At 34.2% G+C, this 21,011-nt stretch overlaps 2 protein-coding genes across 2 annotated transcripts in view; both read right to left on the reverse strand.

The window, feature by feature from the left end:
- The window catches only part of LOC138326970 (calmodulin-4-like), a 46,250-nt gene extending 39,269 nt beyond the window's left edge, over positions 1 to 6,981 (reverse strand). The window contains exon 1 of the mRNA XM_069272935.1: positions 6,547 to 6,981. Within this exon, the coding sequence (XP_069129036.1) occupies positions 6,547 to 6,768 (222 nt within the window). The 5' untranslated portion in view covers positions 6,769 to 6,981. The remainder of the gene's footprint in view (positions 1 to 6,546) is intronic.
- Positions 6,982 to 8,386: 1,405 nt separating this feature from the next.
- LOC138326977 (chromatin modification-related protein MEAF6-like) lies at positions 8,387 to 20,273 on the reverse strand. Its single transcript, XM_069272940.1, has 7 exons — positions 20,125 to 20,273; positions 14,175 to 14,290; positions 13,797 to 13,884; positions 13,225 to 13,261; positions 11,943 to 12,129; positions 9,720 to 9,750; positions 8,387 to 9,454 (listed from the first exon to the last, which is right to left on the reverse strand). Exons 1-7 carry the CDS (start codon positions 20,203 to 20,205, stop codon positions 9,440 to 9,442), a joined length of 555 nt encoding a protein of 184 aa, XP_069129041.1. The 5' UTR covers positions 20,206 to 20,273; the 3' UTR covers positions 8,387 to 9,439.
- Between the last annotated feature and the right edge of the window lie 738 nt (positions 20,274 to 21,011).

The raw sequence follows: 21,011 nt of genomic DNA on the forward strand, positions 1-21,011 counted from the left end.
ATTCATGTAGGCATATACTATGGAACGATGTCTATAACAATTTTGATTTTCAATGTCATATCATACAAAATGGCAGAAATATTGGCTCATGAAATTGGCAATTTGATCATCAAAGTTAAATAACGATCGCGACCGGTCGACGAGATCATCTCGAGACTGCATAAGGACAAAGATTTTGATTAAAGATGTGCTTTCACATTTTCATAATATTAACACATATACATTGTTGTTTGAATGCCAGGGGCGTAGGAAGCGGGGGGCTTTCAAAAATTGCCCCCCCCCCCCCCCCGTATCCCCGTATTCAATAATTTCCTGTTAGCGACGCCGCTGTCTATAGATGTGTACAAGGAAATTTGCTTCCCACCATTACGTTTCATCTTCATACGCCACTGAATGCTGTTTGATCTGGCCGCCAATGAGACGCGCAGTGTTACGTGTTAATAACCACATATAAAATATACAGAACTTGTTTATACAAAAGTGGCGGCTTCATTTCACATAAACCACACAAAATGTTGAGATTTCATTTATATATATAGTATATTTTAATATCCCATCTTAGGCAGTGATCCGTTCAATGCACATGTATGTTCCACAAAAAAGTTATATAATTTGTCCTCCATCTATCTTGCATTTGTTGAATGTTGTAAATATGTGTCTCTACACAGTGTATTTTTTAAACAGACTAATAATACAGTTTGAAAGTCAAGAGACACGGCAGGTAGTGATCCATTTAGTTGATTTTATTGCATCAGGTTAATTAAAATGTAATTTGAACAATCTTTTTAAACTAAAAAAATTTAAGTGACAACATCATCTAAACCACAAGTATGGTCACTGTCTAGACCCAGTAGGTAGCTAAATCGACAGAAAGTTTGTCGGTCATTGTCTACAGTTTATGCGTCGAAGTCCAGATGAGTAGAACTTTTTAAGATAGTCCCTCCAACTTCGACTACTTAAGACTTTAATGTACTTTATACAGCAGGCAAAACAAAAAATATGCCATTTTATTTATGTGTTATTTATGTGCATATTGATTTCATCGTTATCCGTTCTTTAACTTTCAACTTTTTTCAGCGCTGTTTGTTCGTCAATGTGTGCAAATTGTGATCATCATATCGTGCGTTTCCACCCACCTGTCCGTCTGTCATTTGTTCGTGTATTTGTTTGTGTGTCTGTCTGTCTGAGTTAATACAATCATATATGGAAGCAGTGTGTTCTGTCTGTAAGGACGTGTGTATAGACAGTGGAATGAAGGGCACGTTGAAACCCGTATACAACTAGATACATAGCGGACTACTAGATACATTGCGTATATAATTATTTTTTTTCGTTCGTTCTTTTTTTTTATTTTTTGTTCGTTTGCTCTTTTCGTTCGGTATTTATTATTTCTTTTTTTTTCTTTTGGGCGTCCGTTTGTTCGTTCTTTCGACCGTTCGTTCAGTCTGTGGTGTACATGTACACTTTTTATAATATTTATTGGGATACAGAGTGTATGGTCAAAGGGGAGATAATTTACGTTTACTACTTTCCGCATATTGGTTCTAACTTTAGTTTATACGAATTTACCGGAGTTCCGGAATTTGAATTTGTTTTGTATATTATTGGAGTCTTGAAAAAAAAAGTTCGAATGGACGCATGTATATACTTATAGGGATTGGATGTATTTTTTCTAATTTTCATATCGGCTATGAATAGCAGTTCTAAGCTATCTACAAATCCCGTGGAGCGCGTTAGCCTTCCGGTCGACCTTGGTTTGCAAATGACAAACGATAAACAAGAAATATAGTTAAAAATAAGATTTGATTGACTTATTATAGTAAACCTTAGTTGATTCTATATCAAGAAACAACACATAAGATATTTTGTAATAAAATACTGTAAGGGACTATTTTTTTTATTTATATAAAACTGGCGCATTGTTTGAAATCAGCTGATCGATGCACGAGAATCGTTGTATTCATAGTGTATTCATAGTGTTTTCATAGGCAAATGTTTGTTTTCGTCAGTTGGTTGATTCATAAAGAGACGAACCACTCAGAATGTAACTATACTTTTATGAATGCTCATCTAGGGGATCACAAATCAGTACAGATATTTCGAATAGATGCGAACAGAAAACGTATTAAAGTGATTGTCTGATCGATAACATGATAATTTTGCTGCATTGAAATCCCGTGTTTTGATCGCGATTAAATCTAGTTTTGTTGTTTGTTTGTTCAAATGTACGTCCTACTAACAGCTAGGGTCACGTAAGGACGGCCTCCCATGTATGCGGTGTAGCTACACATGTACGTGTATTTACGCAAACATGTGTACATTGTTCATATATACGTGTACATGTAGAACTTAAAACATCCCGAAAAGTATTCAAAACTAAATGAAAAAAAGACCTTCGAAACGGCCCCTGTGTATACAAGATTGAGCCAAGGATATAATTTTAACCCGGCCGCTGATTGGCTGGCTAATTAAAAATTTCATAATTAAAGATGTTTTCTGTTTTCATTATGAATCACATGACCTTGAAAATAGTCATATTCTGTGTCTGAGATCATGCTCTTTAACATCCAATTCAAAACACCTCTCTTTGAAATACATAAATTACGGTAAAATTTACGTTAAAGATGCTCCACCGCTGACAAATGGTATTTTTTCACTATTAAAAACAGGAGCAGATGATTTAGTATTTTTCTTCAGTTACAAAAGTTACTTACTTTACACCATTACCATCATTGAAATGTTTGAGCTTCTAATTTTACTTCAAGTTAGAAATGTGAAAAATAATTAATTGCATCCCGAAAAAATTCCGTACCACTATATCTTATATGGAATGAACTACTGAATGCGCATGCACCAAAGGCAAAATAAATTATTTTATATTACTTTTTGTGTTAATTAGACTAATATATACACGATTATTGTTCAAATGATGAATATAATTTATGCTCTGTCGGCGGTGGAGCATCTTTAAAAAGTGAACGAAATGCCATATTCAGAGGGCTATATTTCCACCATTTTCAAATTCATTACTTTGAAATTAAAACTCTGTACAGAGATTATGCCAATGTCTACGTTTACAAAAAAATCAACACCTTACAATAAATGATAAAGCCGCTACGAGCTCAGAAATTACGTAAAGAAATAAGAAAATGGAACAAATTGACCTAATTGAGGAGCTATATTTCCGCTATTTTTCTATATAGCCCCTTTAAACTCCATAACTTTTGAAGACAAAAGTTCATACAACATAGGTATGAAAAATCAACACTGTACATACAGGTTTAAAGGCGCTGAAATACCTGTCGCAAGGACAAAAATAAACTAAAATTTCGGTTTTTGATGTCCTATATCTCCGCCATTTTGAATCATATGACCTTGAAATTGGTCATTTTATGTATCTGAGAGAATGCTCTTCCACATCCAATTCAAAACATTTCTCTTTGAATTTTCATGAATTACGGTAAAATTTACGTTAAAAAATGAACGAAACGCCATATTCGGAGGGCTATATTTCCGCAATTTTCAAATTTATGTCTTTCAAATTAAAAACCTGTACAGACAATAGGCCAAAGTCTACATTTACAAAAAATCAAAATCCTAACTGAAATGATAAAGGCGCTACGAGCTCACAAATTACGGAAAAAAATCAGGAAATGAAACAAATTACCATATTTGGAGAGCTATATTTCCGCCATTTTTCTATATCACCCCTTGAAATTCATAACTTTTGAAAACAAAAGTTCTTACAACACAGGTACGAAAAATGAAGACTGTACATACAGGTTTAAAGGCGCTGAAACGTCTCGCGCAGGGACAAAAATAAACTAAAATTTCGATTTTTGATGTCCTATATCTCCGCCATTTTGAATCATATGACCTTGAAATTAGTCATTTTATGTGTCTGAGAGCATGATCTTTCACATCCAATTCAAAACATTTATCTTTGAAATTTCATAAATAACGTTAAAAAATGAACGAAACGCCATATTCGGAGGGCTATATTTCTGCCATTTTCAGTGCTTTGTCTTTGAAATTGAAACCCGATACAGATAATATATTAAAGATACAGATAATATATTAAAGTCTACATTTACAAAAAATCAACACCCTACATTAAATTATAAAGGCGCTACGATCTCACAAATTACGGTGAAAAATAAGGAAATGGAACAAATTGCCATATTTGGAGAGCTATATTTCCGCCATTTTTCTATATAACCCCTTGAAATTCATAACTTTTGAAGACAAAAGTTCCTGCAACACAGGTACGAAAAATGAAGACTGTACATACAGATTTAAAGGCGCTGAAACGTCTCGCGCAGGGACAAATATAAACTAAAATTTCGATTTTTGATGTCCTATATCTCCGCCATTTTGAATCATATGACCTTGAAATTGGTCATTTTATGTTCCTGAGAACATGGTCTTTCATATGCGCTCTTCAGAACATTTCTACGCTAAAGTTCATATTTGACCTTTGTTTGACCTCATTTGACCCTCTAGCGAACTCATGACCTAAACATAATCTCTGATAACATGTAATGAGAAAAAAACTTTCAATATCGCGATCTACCTGAATAACTAAACATGGACGATGTACAGCGTATAGTTATGAAGTTATGAGCATTTAAAGTTCGTTCGAAAAAAGTAGTTTTTTACGCCTGCGACCTTGACCTTGACCTTTATCGTACAAAATCGAACGTACGTTTCAAGCACTCATGTACCTACATAACGTGTCCAAATTTGAGCGTCGTACCTTGTTCCGTTCTTGAGAAAAAGTGTTAAGAAGGTTTCGTGGAAATAATAAGAATAATAAGAAAAAACAGAACAATAACAATAGGGATTTCCATCCTGAATGAATGGAAATCCCTAAAAATCAGTAACGTTACTCCAAAAGGGTCAAAACAATTTATTGAAAAAAAATGATGTTAAAAATGCTCGTATACATGATTTAGCGAGGCCCTACTTTCACCACTAGAAAATATCTTAGACAGGAAATTGGTTGTAAACATAATGCTACCGGTACGTAAAGCAGACTGTATATGTTGTTGGCTAATAACTTCCAGACGCAAAACTTACAGGAGCATTTTGATGAGCTTGAAGAGGTTATGTAAATATCTATATATTCTTGTATGTCTCAATGGCAATTTCCTATGAGATTCGTGATTTTTATTTTATAACAACACATGTATTTGGCGTGCTTTTGATACTAGCATTCCCCTTTGTCTGTATAATAAACGACCCAATCCGATTTATTTATGTTATAAACAAAGTAACCGAATAATTAGATAGCAAGTTCCTAATCATTCTCGTATTCATTGTTCTGCAATATTCCTTACCACCACCCCTTTCTCATGTGAACATAATAGTTTTAGTAATTTCTTTTCATGTCCCTATGATTATTTTCTGAAAATAAACTGGTTACTCCAAAATGTGTTTTCAATTACACGATCCGATTTTATAATGCTGTGAGTCGCGCGCAACACCCCAACCCCCACGACTGAAACAGCTGGACATTGTTGCGGGTTATATCTCTCGGCTCTGCTGCAAGCCCATTATAGTTGAAAGATAAAATCGACTGCAACTGAATGTAAAAGGATGATGACGGTTATGAACGAAGCTAACGATGGATTATTATTGACAGGCTACCCCATTTACCTTTACTAATATCAACCATTGTTGTGTTAGGATCTTGTTAGGAGCTTTGACAGTGATTTTCTTTTAATCTTGTAAAGGACAGTATTTTTTTTTTAATCTTACTTTCAAATTGATAATATCAGTCTTATGATATTTGAACTCTCCGTGCTATTTTAATTGATCAAATACCAAGCACATGTTGTGGTTTTTACCATTTTTTTTCTTAATTAAGACCTTTTAACTAATTCGCATGTCCCTGTAAATTTTAACTCAGAAAAATGCTATCCCGCTACATTGTAAACTGAACTATCACGCCTTACCATATTTAGCTAACTGTCTACGAACACGTTTGCCTGTTTCAATACACATGCTCATTCAAAGATTTCAAATGTTTAAAGAATTTTAATCTCAAATAGCTGACTGCTTTATCACCGAACTGTCTGTAGCAGTATGAGCTCGTATCGGGGTATGTTCATGTTCGGAGTTTTAAGTTTACATGTACATGTATTCGCTAGTATCGCGCTATCTTTACTTAAGTTTACTGACGTGCTTTTGCACATCCATTCGTATAAAACGTTATCTAAAATAGAATACAGGCACGTGACTCAGAGTCTGTATCACTTCCTTGCATAAATCTCTGATCAGGGACTTCATGAAAACGCTCCAATTCAATTCATATCACAGACACTTTCCAAATTGTTCCATGACAGGACCATGCAATTACAAATTAGCCCCATTTTGATAATTTAATTAAGCATCTTAATGAGGTTACAATGTAAATACCAATTAAGTTTAAGACTTTAAACATAAATAGATAAGAATAAAATGAACAATGAAATTTTTATAGCTAACCACAGTACATCAAATCATCTAACATCAACTTTTACCAATACCTAGCAACGTAATTACCCTGGCTTGTTCCTCTGTTCCTTTAAATCCCGCAGTCTTCAGGACATCGCAGACCTCCTCAAATGTCAGCGCCCCACTCTTGTCTCTGTCCGCGGCATCGAAGTCGTCTGCCACTCGCGAAAGATGGCGTTGCGTCCAGGTATCAAAATCCGCCATTTTCTTGGTTGGTTTCTTTATGCTGAACTTACATCGTATAGGTGAAATCTGAACGTTCGCCAACATCCGGGTTCTTTGTTGTAATTACAGCACGGATGTAAAAAACACACCAGAAAATCACGTTGGCGTTTGACGTCTGTCGAATAGCTTTGGTCCATAGAACAGCCGGTGAATATTACATCCCTGCTCCTTCCCGTTACGATGAGTGAGACACATAGCGTATACACTATGCTCGTGCTATTTGAAGTGCTGAGTATGTGTTGCTATGTTGGTTAATTTAGAGAGTTATAAATAAACAGACATGCATACTTATCTGTAGCATCTGGTTCTCATCTTACTTTCCAAACTTCAGTCTTGTTTCATCCTAAGGTTGATATACACATGATACTCAAAATACCGTACCGTCTACTGACAATAACATCCCAATATCTGATAATGTTTATATCCATTACAACCAACGCATTCCAGATCTGATAATCTGTCTCTATACTGACAATCACAAATCTATATCCGATAATCTGAGTCATTGATGCCAAGGTCATTCATTATTGTCCTTGTCCTCGAGTCAGGCATCTCATGTATTACCAATAATTTGTGAGATGTTGGCCTGTTTAATTGATCTACGTGACCTTGCATAACGGGCAAGGTCATTATTTTGGTATATGAGCCTTTCATCCCAATATAATCAAGATTGATTGGGATGAAGATACTATTAAGATTGTGTAAGGTTTTAGCTTATTTATCTCTTGCAATCTTTAAAGAAGTTCAAGGTTAATTTAAACTTTGTACAAAGCATTTTATCACAGGATGCTGAATACCAAGTATGCCCAACATCAGGTATCTTTGACTCTTGGTTATTGGCATATTCGACACACGTGACCTTGGGTGAACAACTTTTGTAACCATTCATTCGGAATTTCCAGCAAGCTCGGTATGAGGTGCATTGTATCGAGGTTTCATGGTTATCATCAGAAGAACAGATGACCATAGTTGAAAATGAAATTGTTTACGGATGATAATGGATAAATAGCGATTACAATAGGTCAACTAAGACTTTGCATTACTGCACCTATAATAGCTACTGAAAACTCGATAAGAGGAGGAAACAAGCAACGGGTAATTTACCATCGACTATAATTAAATGTAATACTTTATGTGTGTGTAGATATCAGTAATTAGCTAATTATTGAATAGTATACCGGTATGTAACCTGGAACTTCAAATAAGTTATTTGAAGATGACGGACTTTTCAATCGCCGTTCAATTTCATAGCTTGTCAAAGATTGCACACTATTGTTTCTTAAAGGAAAACTACCTCAAAATAGGCGGGAAATGACTAATTTTGCATATTTACATTTTTGAATGGTTACCATGGCAACTAGAGTAGTAATCATAGAAAACTACCATCTTAAATACACCAGGTATGTACTAAATATTTCAGATACAACAGCTTAATTTCGTAATGTTAGTTGAAAATTTGATGAATTTGGGGGGCAATAAGGGCCCAAACCATAGTCCTTTCTAGAAAACAGAAAGAACAGAAAAACAGGGATCTTTTTTTAATTGTCATTAAATTGTGTACATCAAAGTTTCTTTGGGATTTCTTGTTCCCAGGACTTTTAAATGCAATTAAATCTAAAGAATGTTGCTATACTATTTCATTTCTTTACAGATGAGAAAAAAACACAAACACATTTTCTTTAATCGCAAGATGACAAATTTTAATGGTGATTTCAAATCATGAATTTCAAAACTGAAATAGGGAGCAATTAAGCTACAATATCACATATAGCATGCCTTGACACATTGTAATATGTGGTTCAATTACCTAACCTAGAGGTACAACGATTTACAACATTCAGACATGATCTTAACTGCACATTAAGTCAGTCGTCTTCATTGACTTTAAAATCTACTGAGCTTAATAGCTTGAATTTTTCCATTTATAATTTCAATAAAAAGTTTATTTGGGTATTATATCATGCAATATCAATATCAATTTTAAAACTTTTATATGTTCTTTCTCATTAAGTTATTGAATATATAGCATGCTTTTTATTCCCGTCCTTTAGGAGATTTCTAGTGTTACATATATAAAGGTGATTTTAATATGTGAAGTTTCATACAAGTATAAATCACTTATTTAAACGTCAGTCAGTTAAAATCAGAATATTTGGCATACCATTATTAGAAATAAGCCTGTTGAAGCTATCAAACTACCTTCTTTGATCTTTCAAACAAAAACAGCTTGTGAGTAGCTACTAAACAAGACAAAATTTCTTGTAACTTAAAATAAAGACGCCACAATTTTCTGTTTTGATTTAAACTGTACAACAATAATGATGGTGGGTGACAACACTTGTTCTCAAAACAGGAACTACAACTGGTCAAACAGCTCAATAGGTCAACTGACCAAGGTCACTGGGTAATCACTCTGTCCAGCAGGTGGTCATTCCAGTAACGTCCAGTGTCACTCTATCCTTATGATACAGACTCACAGAGCCCGGTCAAAGGTAACAAGCTGCACCTCGTACTGTTGAGCTTTGCTCCAAGGATGTAGAATCTTTTCTAACTAATACTTTAGTTCATAAATACTTGAAGCATCTCTGAATGTTTTAGGTAAAAGATATTTAGAAAAGCATTCTGATGATGGTGGTCCTCAAACATACATCATGGAACTTAGAATGGGACTTGAAAATGATTCCTTCTCTTCACTTCTGCTTTACCAGGTAAGCTCTTAATCTCCCATGGTCTGAAATGACATGATTTAGTTTGTTATTTTAAGTGCAAATCTCCCATGGTTTGAAATGATATAATTTAGTATGCTATTTTAAGAGCAAAATTCTTTTAAAATAAACACATGGGCTTTTTAAAAGGAAATATTAAAACTATCAGTTACATTTCAAAGGCATCAAATTTTCCTTATCATTACTAAATGTTTAAATACTAAGAAATTCTGTGAGAAAATGAAGATGAAACAATAGATGGTATTATTCCATGAATAATTTTACACTTACATCTCTCCCTTTTTTCAGCTTAGCATCAACTCTAAAATGGAAAAAATATGAAATTTCATAAGCATCCACTAAATTAGTTCTCAAACAAGAGATCCCAGAGGGATCTTGGCGCCTACCAAAGATTTATCTTTGGTGTCTGACAAATGAAAGAGGGATCTTTTCTCTGCTTTTCAAACTTACACTTCTTTTTTCTGCTTTTCAAACTTTAAACTATCAAAATCCAAGATGGTGGTCGCAAAATGCAATAGGCAGAACTAGGGTCCTAGAGGAACCTACATATGATATTTGAGAACAATCCCTTCAATACTTTCTGAGAAATAGCGGTAACAAACTTTAACTATCAAAATCCAAGATGGCTACCGGTCGGCCATTTTGTTGACCGATCAGTCCCAAAATGCAATATGCACAACTGGGGTCCTAGGGGAACCTACATATGAAATTTGAGAAAGATCCCTTCAGTGCTTTCTGAGAAATAGCGGTAACAAACTTTAACTATCAAAATCCAAGATGGCTACCTGGCGGCCATCTTGTTGACTGATCAGTCCCAAAATGCAATATGCACAACTGGGGTCCTAGGGAAACCTACATATGAAATTTGAGAAAGATCCCTTCAGTGCTTTCTGAGAAATAGCGGTAACAAACTTTAACTATCAAAATCCAAGATGGCTACCTGGCGGCCATCTTGTTGACTGATCAGTCCCAAAATGCAATATGCACTACTAGGGTCCTAGGGGAACCTACATATGAAATTTGAGAACAATCCCTTCAATACTTTCTGAGAAATAGCCGTAACAAACTTTAACTATCAAAATCCAAGATGGCTGCTGGTCGGCCATCTTGTTGACCGATCAGTCCCAAAATGTAATATGCAGAACTAGGGTCCTAGAGGAACCTACATATGAAATTTGAGAACAATCCCTTCAATACTTTCTGAGAAATAGCGGTAACAAACTTTAACTATCAAAATCCAAGATGGCCACCGGTCGGCCATCTTGTTGACCGATCAGTCCCAAAATGCAATATGCACAACTGGGGTCCTAGGGGAACCTACATATGAAATTTGAGAAAGATCCCTTCAGTACTTTCTGAGAATTAGCGGTAACAAACTTTAACTATCAAAATCCAAGATGGCGGCTGGTCGGCCATCTTGTTGACCGATCAGTCCCAAAATGCAATATGCACAACTAGGGTCCTAGGGGAACCTACATATGAAATTTGAGAAAGATCCCTTTGGTACTTTATGAGAAATAGCGGTAACAAACTTTAACTATCAAAATCCAAGATGGCTGCCTGGCGGCCATCTTGTTGACCGATCAGTCCCAAAATACAATATGCACAACTAGGGTCCTAGGGGAACCTACATATGAAATTTGAGAAAGATCCCTTCAGTGCTTTCTGAGAAATAGCGGTAACAAACTTTAACTATCAAAATCCAAGATGGCTACCTGGCGGCCATCTTGTTGACCGATCAGTCCCAAAATGCAATATGCACAACTAGGGTCCTAGGGGAACCTACATATGAAATTTGAGAAAGATCCCTTCAGTACTTTCTGAGAAATAGCGGTAACAAACTTTACCCGCTTTAACTATCAAAATCCAAGATGGCTGCCTGGCGGCCATCTTGTTGACCGATCAGTCCCAAAATACAATATGCACAACTAGGGTCCTAGGGGAACCTACATATGAAATTTGAGAAAGATCCCTTCAGTACTTTTAGAGAAATAGCGGTAACAAGAATTGTTAACGGACGGACGGACGGACGGACGGACGGACGGACGACGGACCACGGACGAAAGGCGATTTGAATAGCCCACCATCTGATGATGGTGGGCTAAAAACATATTATGGAAAATGACAGTATCTTTTAACAGTTATGATAATTGAACAGAAATCTTCAATTCCTAACTTTTTTTAGCATTTATGTTCACGATCCATATTCTTAGATTTGAAAAGTAGTAACACAAACAATTTTAAGTTATATTGTGCTATGATTGTTTAAACAATTTTAAGTTATATTGTGCTATGACTGTTTAAAGGTAAACATAAAATGTAAGAAGAGAAAGATATTGGTTATTTTCCAGAAAATCAAAGCAGCACTTGTGCTTAGATTTAGAAAGCAATTTGAAGTATCCTGATACAACATCTTACAATTTATCTAACATCCAATCAACAACTTCTAAAATATTGATCCCACCTGAGAAATCTCCACTTCTCGTAACTTACCTGTGGCGTGACTTGTTCTTGCCCTTTTTGTGACGGATAGGGCCTCCCCCTTTGTGTATCTTGCCTGAATGACTTTGGGAACTACTATGGCCCCCAGGGGATCCTGGTCCTTGCCCATTGGTCTGAGGTGTGTTGGCACTGTTTTGGTTATTCTGAGAGTCTGGGCTTGATGGTGGTTCTCGGTCTCCTACAAAAGAATAAATATTTTTTAGGGAATGGGAGGTAACTCTTAATCAAAATATAGGAACAGTTCCACTCTTTCAGTTAACGTTATTGATGCTTTCAGGGGTTTCATTATCTTTCAGGAGAAGCGAACAATTGCAATTTCAGGGGTGACTTTTCTGTGCTATCTAATGTAATTTAGCCTAAATCAGGTGGTACCACAGCCAGGTTTAGGTAGCAGACAAGAGAAGAACAGCCTGGCCCTGGTCTATATTTTTATTAAGTGTGGAGCCCCTGTTTTGAGCCATGCATAAAAAATAAAAATCAAATATATTCTGAAATTGGTACATCAAATATGGAGGGTTTGATTTAAGTTTCGATTTTTTCAGAAATAGACATAACAAAAATGGGTTAGAGATTACAATTCTGGGCTACTCCGGAAGTGCCTCTTGACCGGAAATGCTAGCTTTACTTGAAGGAAAATCCATGGCACGGGTTTAGGCAAAAATAATGAAAAATCCACACGATCTACCTATGAAATAAATTAGCTTATTTTACCAATTTACCAATGTGATAGAAGTGCTCAATTTAAGGTAGGTCTTAAGAAAAAATGAGTACAATTTTCTGCAATTTTGGGCTAAAAATCACGATATTTTTCAATTTAAATCACGATATTTTTCAATTTTTCAGGTAGTTTTTTGTTGTTACCATGGTATTCATATGCATGAATAAGCACAGAATATGGCCAAATCTGTATCAAAATATCAAATTTTAATTGCAAAAGTTGTGCTGATTAATAATATAAATACTTTTGTACAAGTATTTTTTACAGTTAAATGACTATATCTATATTTCTAAGGCTTGCTCCTTATTTTCATAGATTGTCCAAATCTACTGTTTTCTGCTACCTTAAACGGCAAAAAGTACCGAGTACCGCCTGTAATGAAACCTGTGCTTAAGCTAATCATGGTTATCTTCCATGAGTAAATAAAATAATATTCCAATACAAATTTTGAAACATCTCTACATATTTTTTCCCTTTGTATCCATGATGCTTGATCCTATGTTTGGTTCTTATGACGCATCTAATAAAGATTTCAACATATACAGAGATACTCACTGTTTTTATCATTGTTGTCTGCTAATCCACTAACAGCCTAAACAACAAAGGAAAATCATGTTTAATATTAAAATTTGATGCCAATCACAACACCTTCAGAGTGTTAGTTTGTACATTTTATTATTGTCAATCAGTTTTATTTTGTGTATAGAGCTTCTTGAGGGCCATGTTTAAAATCAGATTTTTAAAAATTAATTTACATACAGATATTGAATGACTTAAGAAATTGAAATGTAGCTATTAAATGGTAAATTATGAGAATTGCAATTGCTAGGTAAAAATTTTCAATCAAGTTTTCTTGATTTTGACAAATATTTTAACTGTATACATCTGTCAAACTGTTTAACAAATTTGAACATATAGCAACACATTATCCCCTAAAGTCACATTAATAAAACATTCAGTAAAATATGTTTATAGCAAACATGCTTATGATGAATTCATAGTTATAACAATGTAATTTTCATTTTTCATCAAGGTTCCTAGATGTTTATTATAACTGTAAATATAGTATTTATTCAGTATTTCTAAACTTATATTATGAAGTAGACAAGTAGTGTTTTATTACTTACTGCAGCAGAAGTGACAGAAGACTTCGAAAACAATCTGTCAGCTTCTTTGAATTTTCTGTTCCTTTTGTCAGCTTTACTGTTTGTGTTTCTAAAGTAAAATACAACTGGACATTATGTTAAGTGATCCAAATTGAATATTACATATTTATATTTAAAATACATGTGTAATTAGTCATCTACTACATTGTATTTAGGTTAATTAATTTACATATGAAAAGGCTCACAATACATATTTTAGCATTTATATTATTACTAGAACAATTTTGTCTACTAAAACAGTAAAACATAAACTCTCAAACAAACAAAAAATACCATGCTGTAGTAGTCATTCATATACACAAGCACATAAAATAATGTTTCTTCATCTCTAATAATTACTTTGTATTAGCCAAGTAGCGGTCCCATCCTCGGATAATGTTCCCATATAACTGTGTGTCTTCTAGATAACTTCCTTCAAAAGCATATATCTGTCTTTCTAAGTTGGCAAGGGTGTCCTATAGAAAGAGAATAAAACATACATCTTTAAATCTAAATTGTCATGCTTAAATACATCAAAATGTCTTTCAAAACAGAGAATCAAATGAGTGTTTGTGTCTAATATTATCAGTCAAATCAAAGAGGCTATCATCTACTGATCAATTTCTTGTAAAATGACAAACATTTTTTTTGTTGGTATAATATTTGCATTTGAATAAATATTAAAGATATTTGAATAATCAATGGTGGGGATTAATTGTGTAAACAATAAAATGATTAAATTGACATAGTGGACTACCTTGTGTTTTGTCGTCTGATCAGAAATGCTTTAAATTAATATGTGACCCAGACCAGCTTTCTATTGTGTCAAAGCTAAGTCTTAAGAAAGAATTACCTCCCTTACAACTTTCGTGTTTTGGATGCTGTTGTTGGTTTCACAAGAATCAAGACTATTTATCATAGAATGAAGCCGATATCATAACCCCCTGACTAAGTTTATTCTTTTTATCAGACGTTATCTTGCTGTCAGACTCTTGACTCTCATTCTGTATTTTCGAAGGCTTCTTTAAATTTATTTGATGCTCATTCCAACGTCAGATGAAGGCAAAAGGAAAAATGGAATAGTATAAATATTTAGAACTCTTACAGTTTAGGTATTTAATTTACAGTTTAGGTATTTAATTATCTCATTTATACTGTAAAACCATAATTTGGGGCCTCAAAAAGTATTGTTTTAGCCAATTAAGTATGATTCTTCCTTTCAGTAACATTTTAACCTAGTTTAAATATGCGAACTTGGTTGCTACAAAAAATGGAATGTGAATTCAAGCGGACAGAATACAAGTTAAAGTGAAGGCAAATAAGCGTTTCAGTGACTTTGCAAATCATTTTTTCTATTTATAGGACAGATCAAGATCAGTGTAGGGAATTTTCATACCAAAACATTTCCCGAGCGATGATATTACTCTGCAAACAACACAGTTTTGATAATTCAGACCATGTTTTGTCTGGGTCATGAAAGATTACGTTTGGAGATCTATGTAAATTTTTGTTTTAGATGGATTTAAGGACGTTCCGAACAGTGATTGAATGTGCCGTTCACTAGAACCTCCTCGGGTCAATGAGTGTGTTCGGAACTGCACATGAAAACTCTTTTGTGACTAAGATTATGAAGAATAGCTATCTATATGTTATCCTTCTAACGATATCTTACCTTTTAACATTAAAACCAGGACAGTATAATTGATAAACGGCGTATTTGTCGATATTGTACTTAGTTTGGTTTGCCGAAAGCTTGATACCGTGTGAAAATCAAAGTTTGTACGGTAGGTGCAGGGCCTAGCTTTGACAAACTAGAAAAAAATAATGTTGTCAGATCTTTGAATTTGGCTAGGCTAATATAACATGAAGCTTCATGTATCTTTTGAGAAGCAAATTGCATAACTCATACAAACGGACTGATATATATATATGCTGATACGGTCTGATACTGAATAAAATGAGATTTCATAACAATCAAGTGATTAAAACATTTTCCGTTCATCTCCGTCAAACTGTGAATATTTGACACTTAATATACATGTATGTGTTTTAAGGAAAATGCATAATTAAATCAAGATATTCCAATTTTGCCGAGTAATCCTCACCCATTGGGCCTCGTTACAAATGATGATATATAGTTAGGTCACGTCAATTTACATACATTACTATGTGACCTATCTTATATATATCATCATTAGTAATAAGTAGTAATGAGGCCCTGTGCCCCACCCCTGCTTTTCGTTCAATATGTACAAGCCAGTATATTTCATGAATATTGCATATTTCGATGTCTACATGTATCATGTTTAGCTAATATGATCAACACGTTCGGGAAACAAGACCTTATTTACTGTATACATGTACGATAAGATATACCTACTGTATTTAGATGACGCATGTATTGGGAGTACTCTGATTCAGTTGATCAAATACTATCTTATGAAAAAGCACATGAAAGCTAGTATCAACAACAATAGTATCAGTGTTTTCCCCTGGGTATTTTGGGAAATTGCCACCTGGTAAAAATTGGGAAATTTTGTGTGATAAAAGTAGGAAATGAAAAATTTAAACTGTGTTAATGGAAATTTTGGAAAAGGTAGAAATAGACAATTATGCTTCTCTAAGAATCAAGTGTAAGAATGGATACTAAAATACAACATTAAGTCTTGGGATTTCCGCAATTTTTTAATTTCCTTGCACAAAATACGCTTCAACTCACTGATTTGGGGAATTTAGACATAGATTTGGGAAAAAATAACAAGAAATACAATTGGGAATGGGGCCAAATTTCGGCCGCAAATATATAGGAAGGAAAACCACTGAGTATATATGTGATATAGAAACTACACATGAACATGAAGGCATAGACTAATTATTTCCCTATCTACAGTACAGTAATCAGCTGAATGTAGATCGAGGATTCAGAATCAGTGATTTTTTTCTTAGGCGTACACTTACAGTACAGGTAATCTTGAGGATCCAAAAATCTGTTTTAGTTTACTTCGGATAATAAATATATATCTAGTACATGTATTAGATATACAGATATCTCCACAAAAAAACATACAAAGACATACAGTTGTGTATGATGACATCAATTTTCTCAACATATTTGTGATCAAGTTGAAGTTATCAACTTCGATCCTTGTCACATGCTTTTCATGGCTACAATTTTGGGGCAAAATTCTAATTTATGCTTGAATATCTGCCTCAAACGGCTACTGAAGCTAATATAAGATATCTTGACGATGGAAAAATAGATTTTGATAAAATATTTTTCCGCTAAACCAAGGATTTATAAGTGAGAAGGATTCGTGTCTGTCTCTTTACATTACTAAACACCACGCGAGACGCCTATGAACCGGGAATAAAAACCGTTTTTCTCAACAAATACTTGTCTTATCGAGTCAAACGAAACACCATTGTAGAGTTTATTAAATTTCACGACGTTTATAACTTGCTTTAAAGACGGAATATTTAGGGGATATGTCTTAAATTTTCGTTAAAAAAAATTGACAGCCCATGAAATGACAGCACCGCTTCAGAAAGTAAGACGGTAACCCTCGCACCCGCAAGCTACATCAAAGGCTGCGCCGGCGGATATCAAAGGAAAATCAGTCGTCGCCCAACGTCACGGTCAGTGCACAAACACAAAAGCGCCTGCCTCGGACTTCCCCAAAACCCAGTGTGACTTATCCTTCTCATATACGTCCTTGGCTAAACCAATATTATATCCAGGCAAAATAATAGGTCATTTGTGCCATTTCTTGGCTTTGTATAGCATCGAATCGGTGGCATCGTGACATAAAATTAACAGTTATAACAATTTATATTATCAGACTATTACACTTTATAATGTTGAATATATAAGATGTACTTTATAAAAATATTACCGCTCGATTTCGGTCTAGATAATTATATAATTGTGAAAAAGTCATTTTTAGGTAATTGGGGTATAGAAAGGCTAATTACTCAAAAATTTCACAGTCAATATTTTTTATATTCTTCCATCGTAACTGAAACAACTGACTTATTATGTGGACAAAAAATAAAGAAAATTAAACGACGCAATTTTTTGAAATTAGGTATTTAAATTGAAATTCAAATGCAAAAATTGGCCCTTTTTAGACCTCATTTATACGCATTCGGGTAACAAATTCACAATTAATGTATATTTAAGAGTGGGAACGACATTATATAAGGTCATTGATAGCCATATAAACTTACATATTAAAGATACAAAATGTTGTTGTTTGTAATGTTTCAGTCAATTACCAAGCTTTCAAAATATGTGTGTAAAAGTGTATTTTGAGAAAAACAGACGGTAAAGTAAGGTTATTGAGAGTGCAATATTTCCAAAACTGCTTGGTCAAATTTCAAATAAAAGCCATAAAGGGACAATTCATTCTACGAGAACATTAAAATTTGTATATATATCGGAAAACCCCCAGTTCTAATGGGAATTAGATCAGTCGGTTTTACTGTGATATGTCAGAAAATCCCATGGTGGTGAAATGCGTGTGAAATGTTCAAACTCACTCGCTGTCTGCCATTACAAATTGTGGTCGAATATCTTGTATGCCGAACCCAGTCCCTTGCTCGTAGAGTAATGCTACTTTTGTCTAGAACAGCTCAAATCGCTCTGACAGAAATGTTTTTACCTTATTAGGTGAATTGTCTTGCCTAAAAAAATCATTATATCACCTCCACAGTGGTTATGTAGTTCATTTGTTTAACGTGCGTGACTTTGGCTCGGATATTGGTACAGCGTACCTATTGTACCTGCTTTATCGTATTGATCAACGATTTGTAATTACAACGGTATCAATTAAAATACAAAACAATGACGTGGAATTTGTCAATATCTTATGTTATATGTTTCATAAGAAATGTAAAACAATACATTTATGCCATATTTTGCTTCTTGGTTATGTAAAAGAATTAGCGTGAGTGAATTGTCCCTTTAATAAACAGTTTATCAACCAATCTTTCAGTGAGCAAATTTCAAAGAAAATTAAATGATGGTAAATTTTTACGCATAACTGTATCAAACCACCTTAAAGGCTGTTTTTGCCAAACTTTTTATCAATTTATGAAAAAAGAGGCAGGAATTTGACATTGTTGACTATTTAAATGTGATTTAATTTTCATATTGTCACAATCCCAACTTTGAAAAGGTGGCCATGGTAGAACGAATATACATACCCGGCCTACTATACCTTTCGGCCGGGTACAAATTGGTCCCTATATATGTGTCGTAGTGGAGCACTGCCTCAGAAATTTTTGTAGGTTTCCAATTATTGTATACGTATACATGCATTTACATATTATTTTGTCCAAAACAAACATAACTACCATTCTTAATATATACCGTACCGCTCACACGACGTCAAATTCATAATTTCTGGACTTGCCGTATCAATTCCCTTCAGAAAGACCTTTATATGTATTATGTAAAAAAAAATGCCTCGATGAGAATTTGATAATAAATGTGGTTCAGTTTTATTGCCTAGTAGGTTAGCGCTATCGAACAAGTACGATAAAATACAAACAGACGTTTAATAATGGTTTGCATAATCATTACTTTGCTCCATTAGCAGTAATAGGCACCAATTGTAGCTCTAAAGACGATACCATTTTCTGTCTAAAAGTCTTTTGAGCTACAATATTGCAGCTATGGCCATGGGTAACCATCAGCATCGAGTAAATCGCCTTTCAGAAGTTAGAGGTTACCGTTAGACACGACGTAATGTTTCAAAAGTGTCTGGTGCTATAACAGTTACAACATTGTTGGAGAGTTATACGACATAAATTAGAAAGTTATCAAGTCGATAGTAAACAACACATCCATTAAATTGTTAATTAAGATAAGATGATGATTTTAAGGCTAACTAGGAAAATTCCATACGAAAACAAATATGATTTTACTTTTACCGGTAATATTGACTATTATTGAATCGTTATTCGTATTTGGCGCCATTTGAGAAATCCCATATCAATACAAAAATACTAATTTTTTCGTGCAATTAAACTATCATATTAAAATTTTAGATTTACCTATTAGTCTTGACACCATGGGCATTGTTCATAACCTGAAGAGTCAGAATGACATTAACTAAATCGACGCAAAACAGAAAATTTATGTCACCGGCTTTCGGTCTCGCAATATTTTGGTGCGAAGAACCGCCATCTTTGTTTTCAGTCATCGGTGCATATGAAAAGAATTTTCTACATTCTCCGCACAATATCGAAATTTACACCACTATATTGACTTAATCAACAAAAAGTGACATTATGTATATCTCCGTACCGCTATTTCTGTTCTTCTTCGGACCAATTCGTTCAGTTCTTCCCTCGAATTGATCGACTGTGCAGCTTTACTGCTCGACATGGCGAAAAATCGACGAGAACACAACGCCGGTTTTGATTGGCTAAAAGTTTACGGGATAGGAGACAGTGATGCAAGAACCATAACTCGTACAAAGCTACAGGTACTGAACAGTCAGTATCATATAAAGTGTATAAGATTGTACGTTTTTTGTTTATAAAATCTACAAACTCTAATGAATGTCCTTTATCAAATTATCGATCATTACTTTTTATTTCGTGTACAGTAACTATTTAGGGGAGACCGGGACTAGTCCGGCCCCCTTTTTTTTATAGAAGTTTTATTTTATAAATGATTTATGCAGATAGATTACGTATATTTCTTAAAATATATCTTTAAGTAAGGTATACATGGACTGTACTACCATCGGCATTCCCTATATAATTTCTTAATCCTAGTAAGAGTTATTTCTCCTTTAAGCGACCTACTAATTATTATAATTACTTTTACACTTGTAACAAATAAATTAAAGAAGACCATCGCCTTTGAAGATGATAAAACCTTTCTAGGTCATCCAACGAAAAGCGGAAAAACTGAATTTTCAAAAAAATATACTCAAATGATGCAACTCGAAAGTTTGCTTTTAATATGAATGCCGTAAACTAAAGAATTCACAAGTGTTGAGCAAATTATAATATTGTAACGTTTAATCAATGAAATACTGTATAAATCTGTATAGGACCTTTTGAAATGTTTTTTCTCAAACACAAATTTAAATCTATTGACTGATAAACATGCTGAATATTTTCTGTTACATGATATCGAATAGAAATACAGTATTATTTATTTCTGTATGAATTGGATAAATC

The sequence above is a fragment of the Argopecten irradians genome, chromosome 1 (assembly GCF_041381155.1).
Source record: "Argopecten irradians isolate NY chromosome 1, Ai_NY, whole genome shotgun sequence".
Classification (NCBI taxonomy): domain Eukaryota; kingdom Metazoa; phylum Mollusca; class Bivalvia; order Pectinida; family Pectinidae; genus Argopecten; species Argopecten irradians.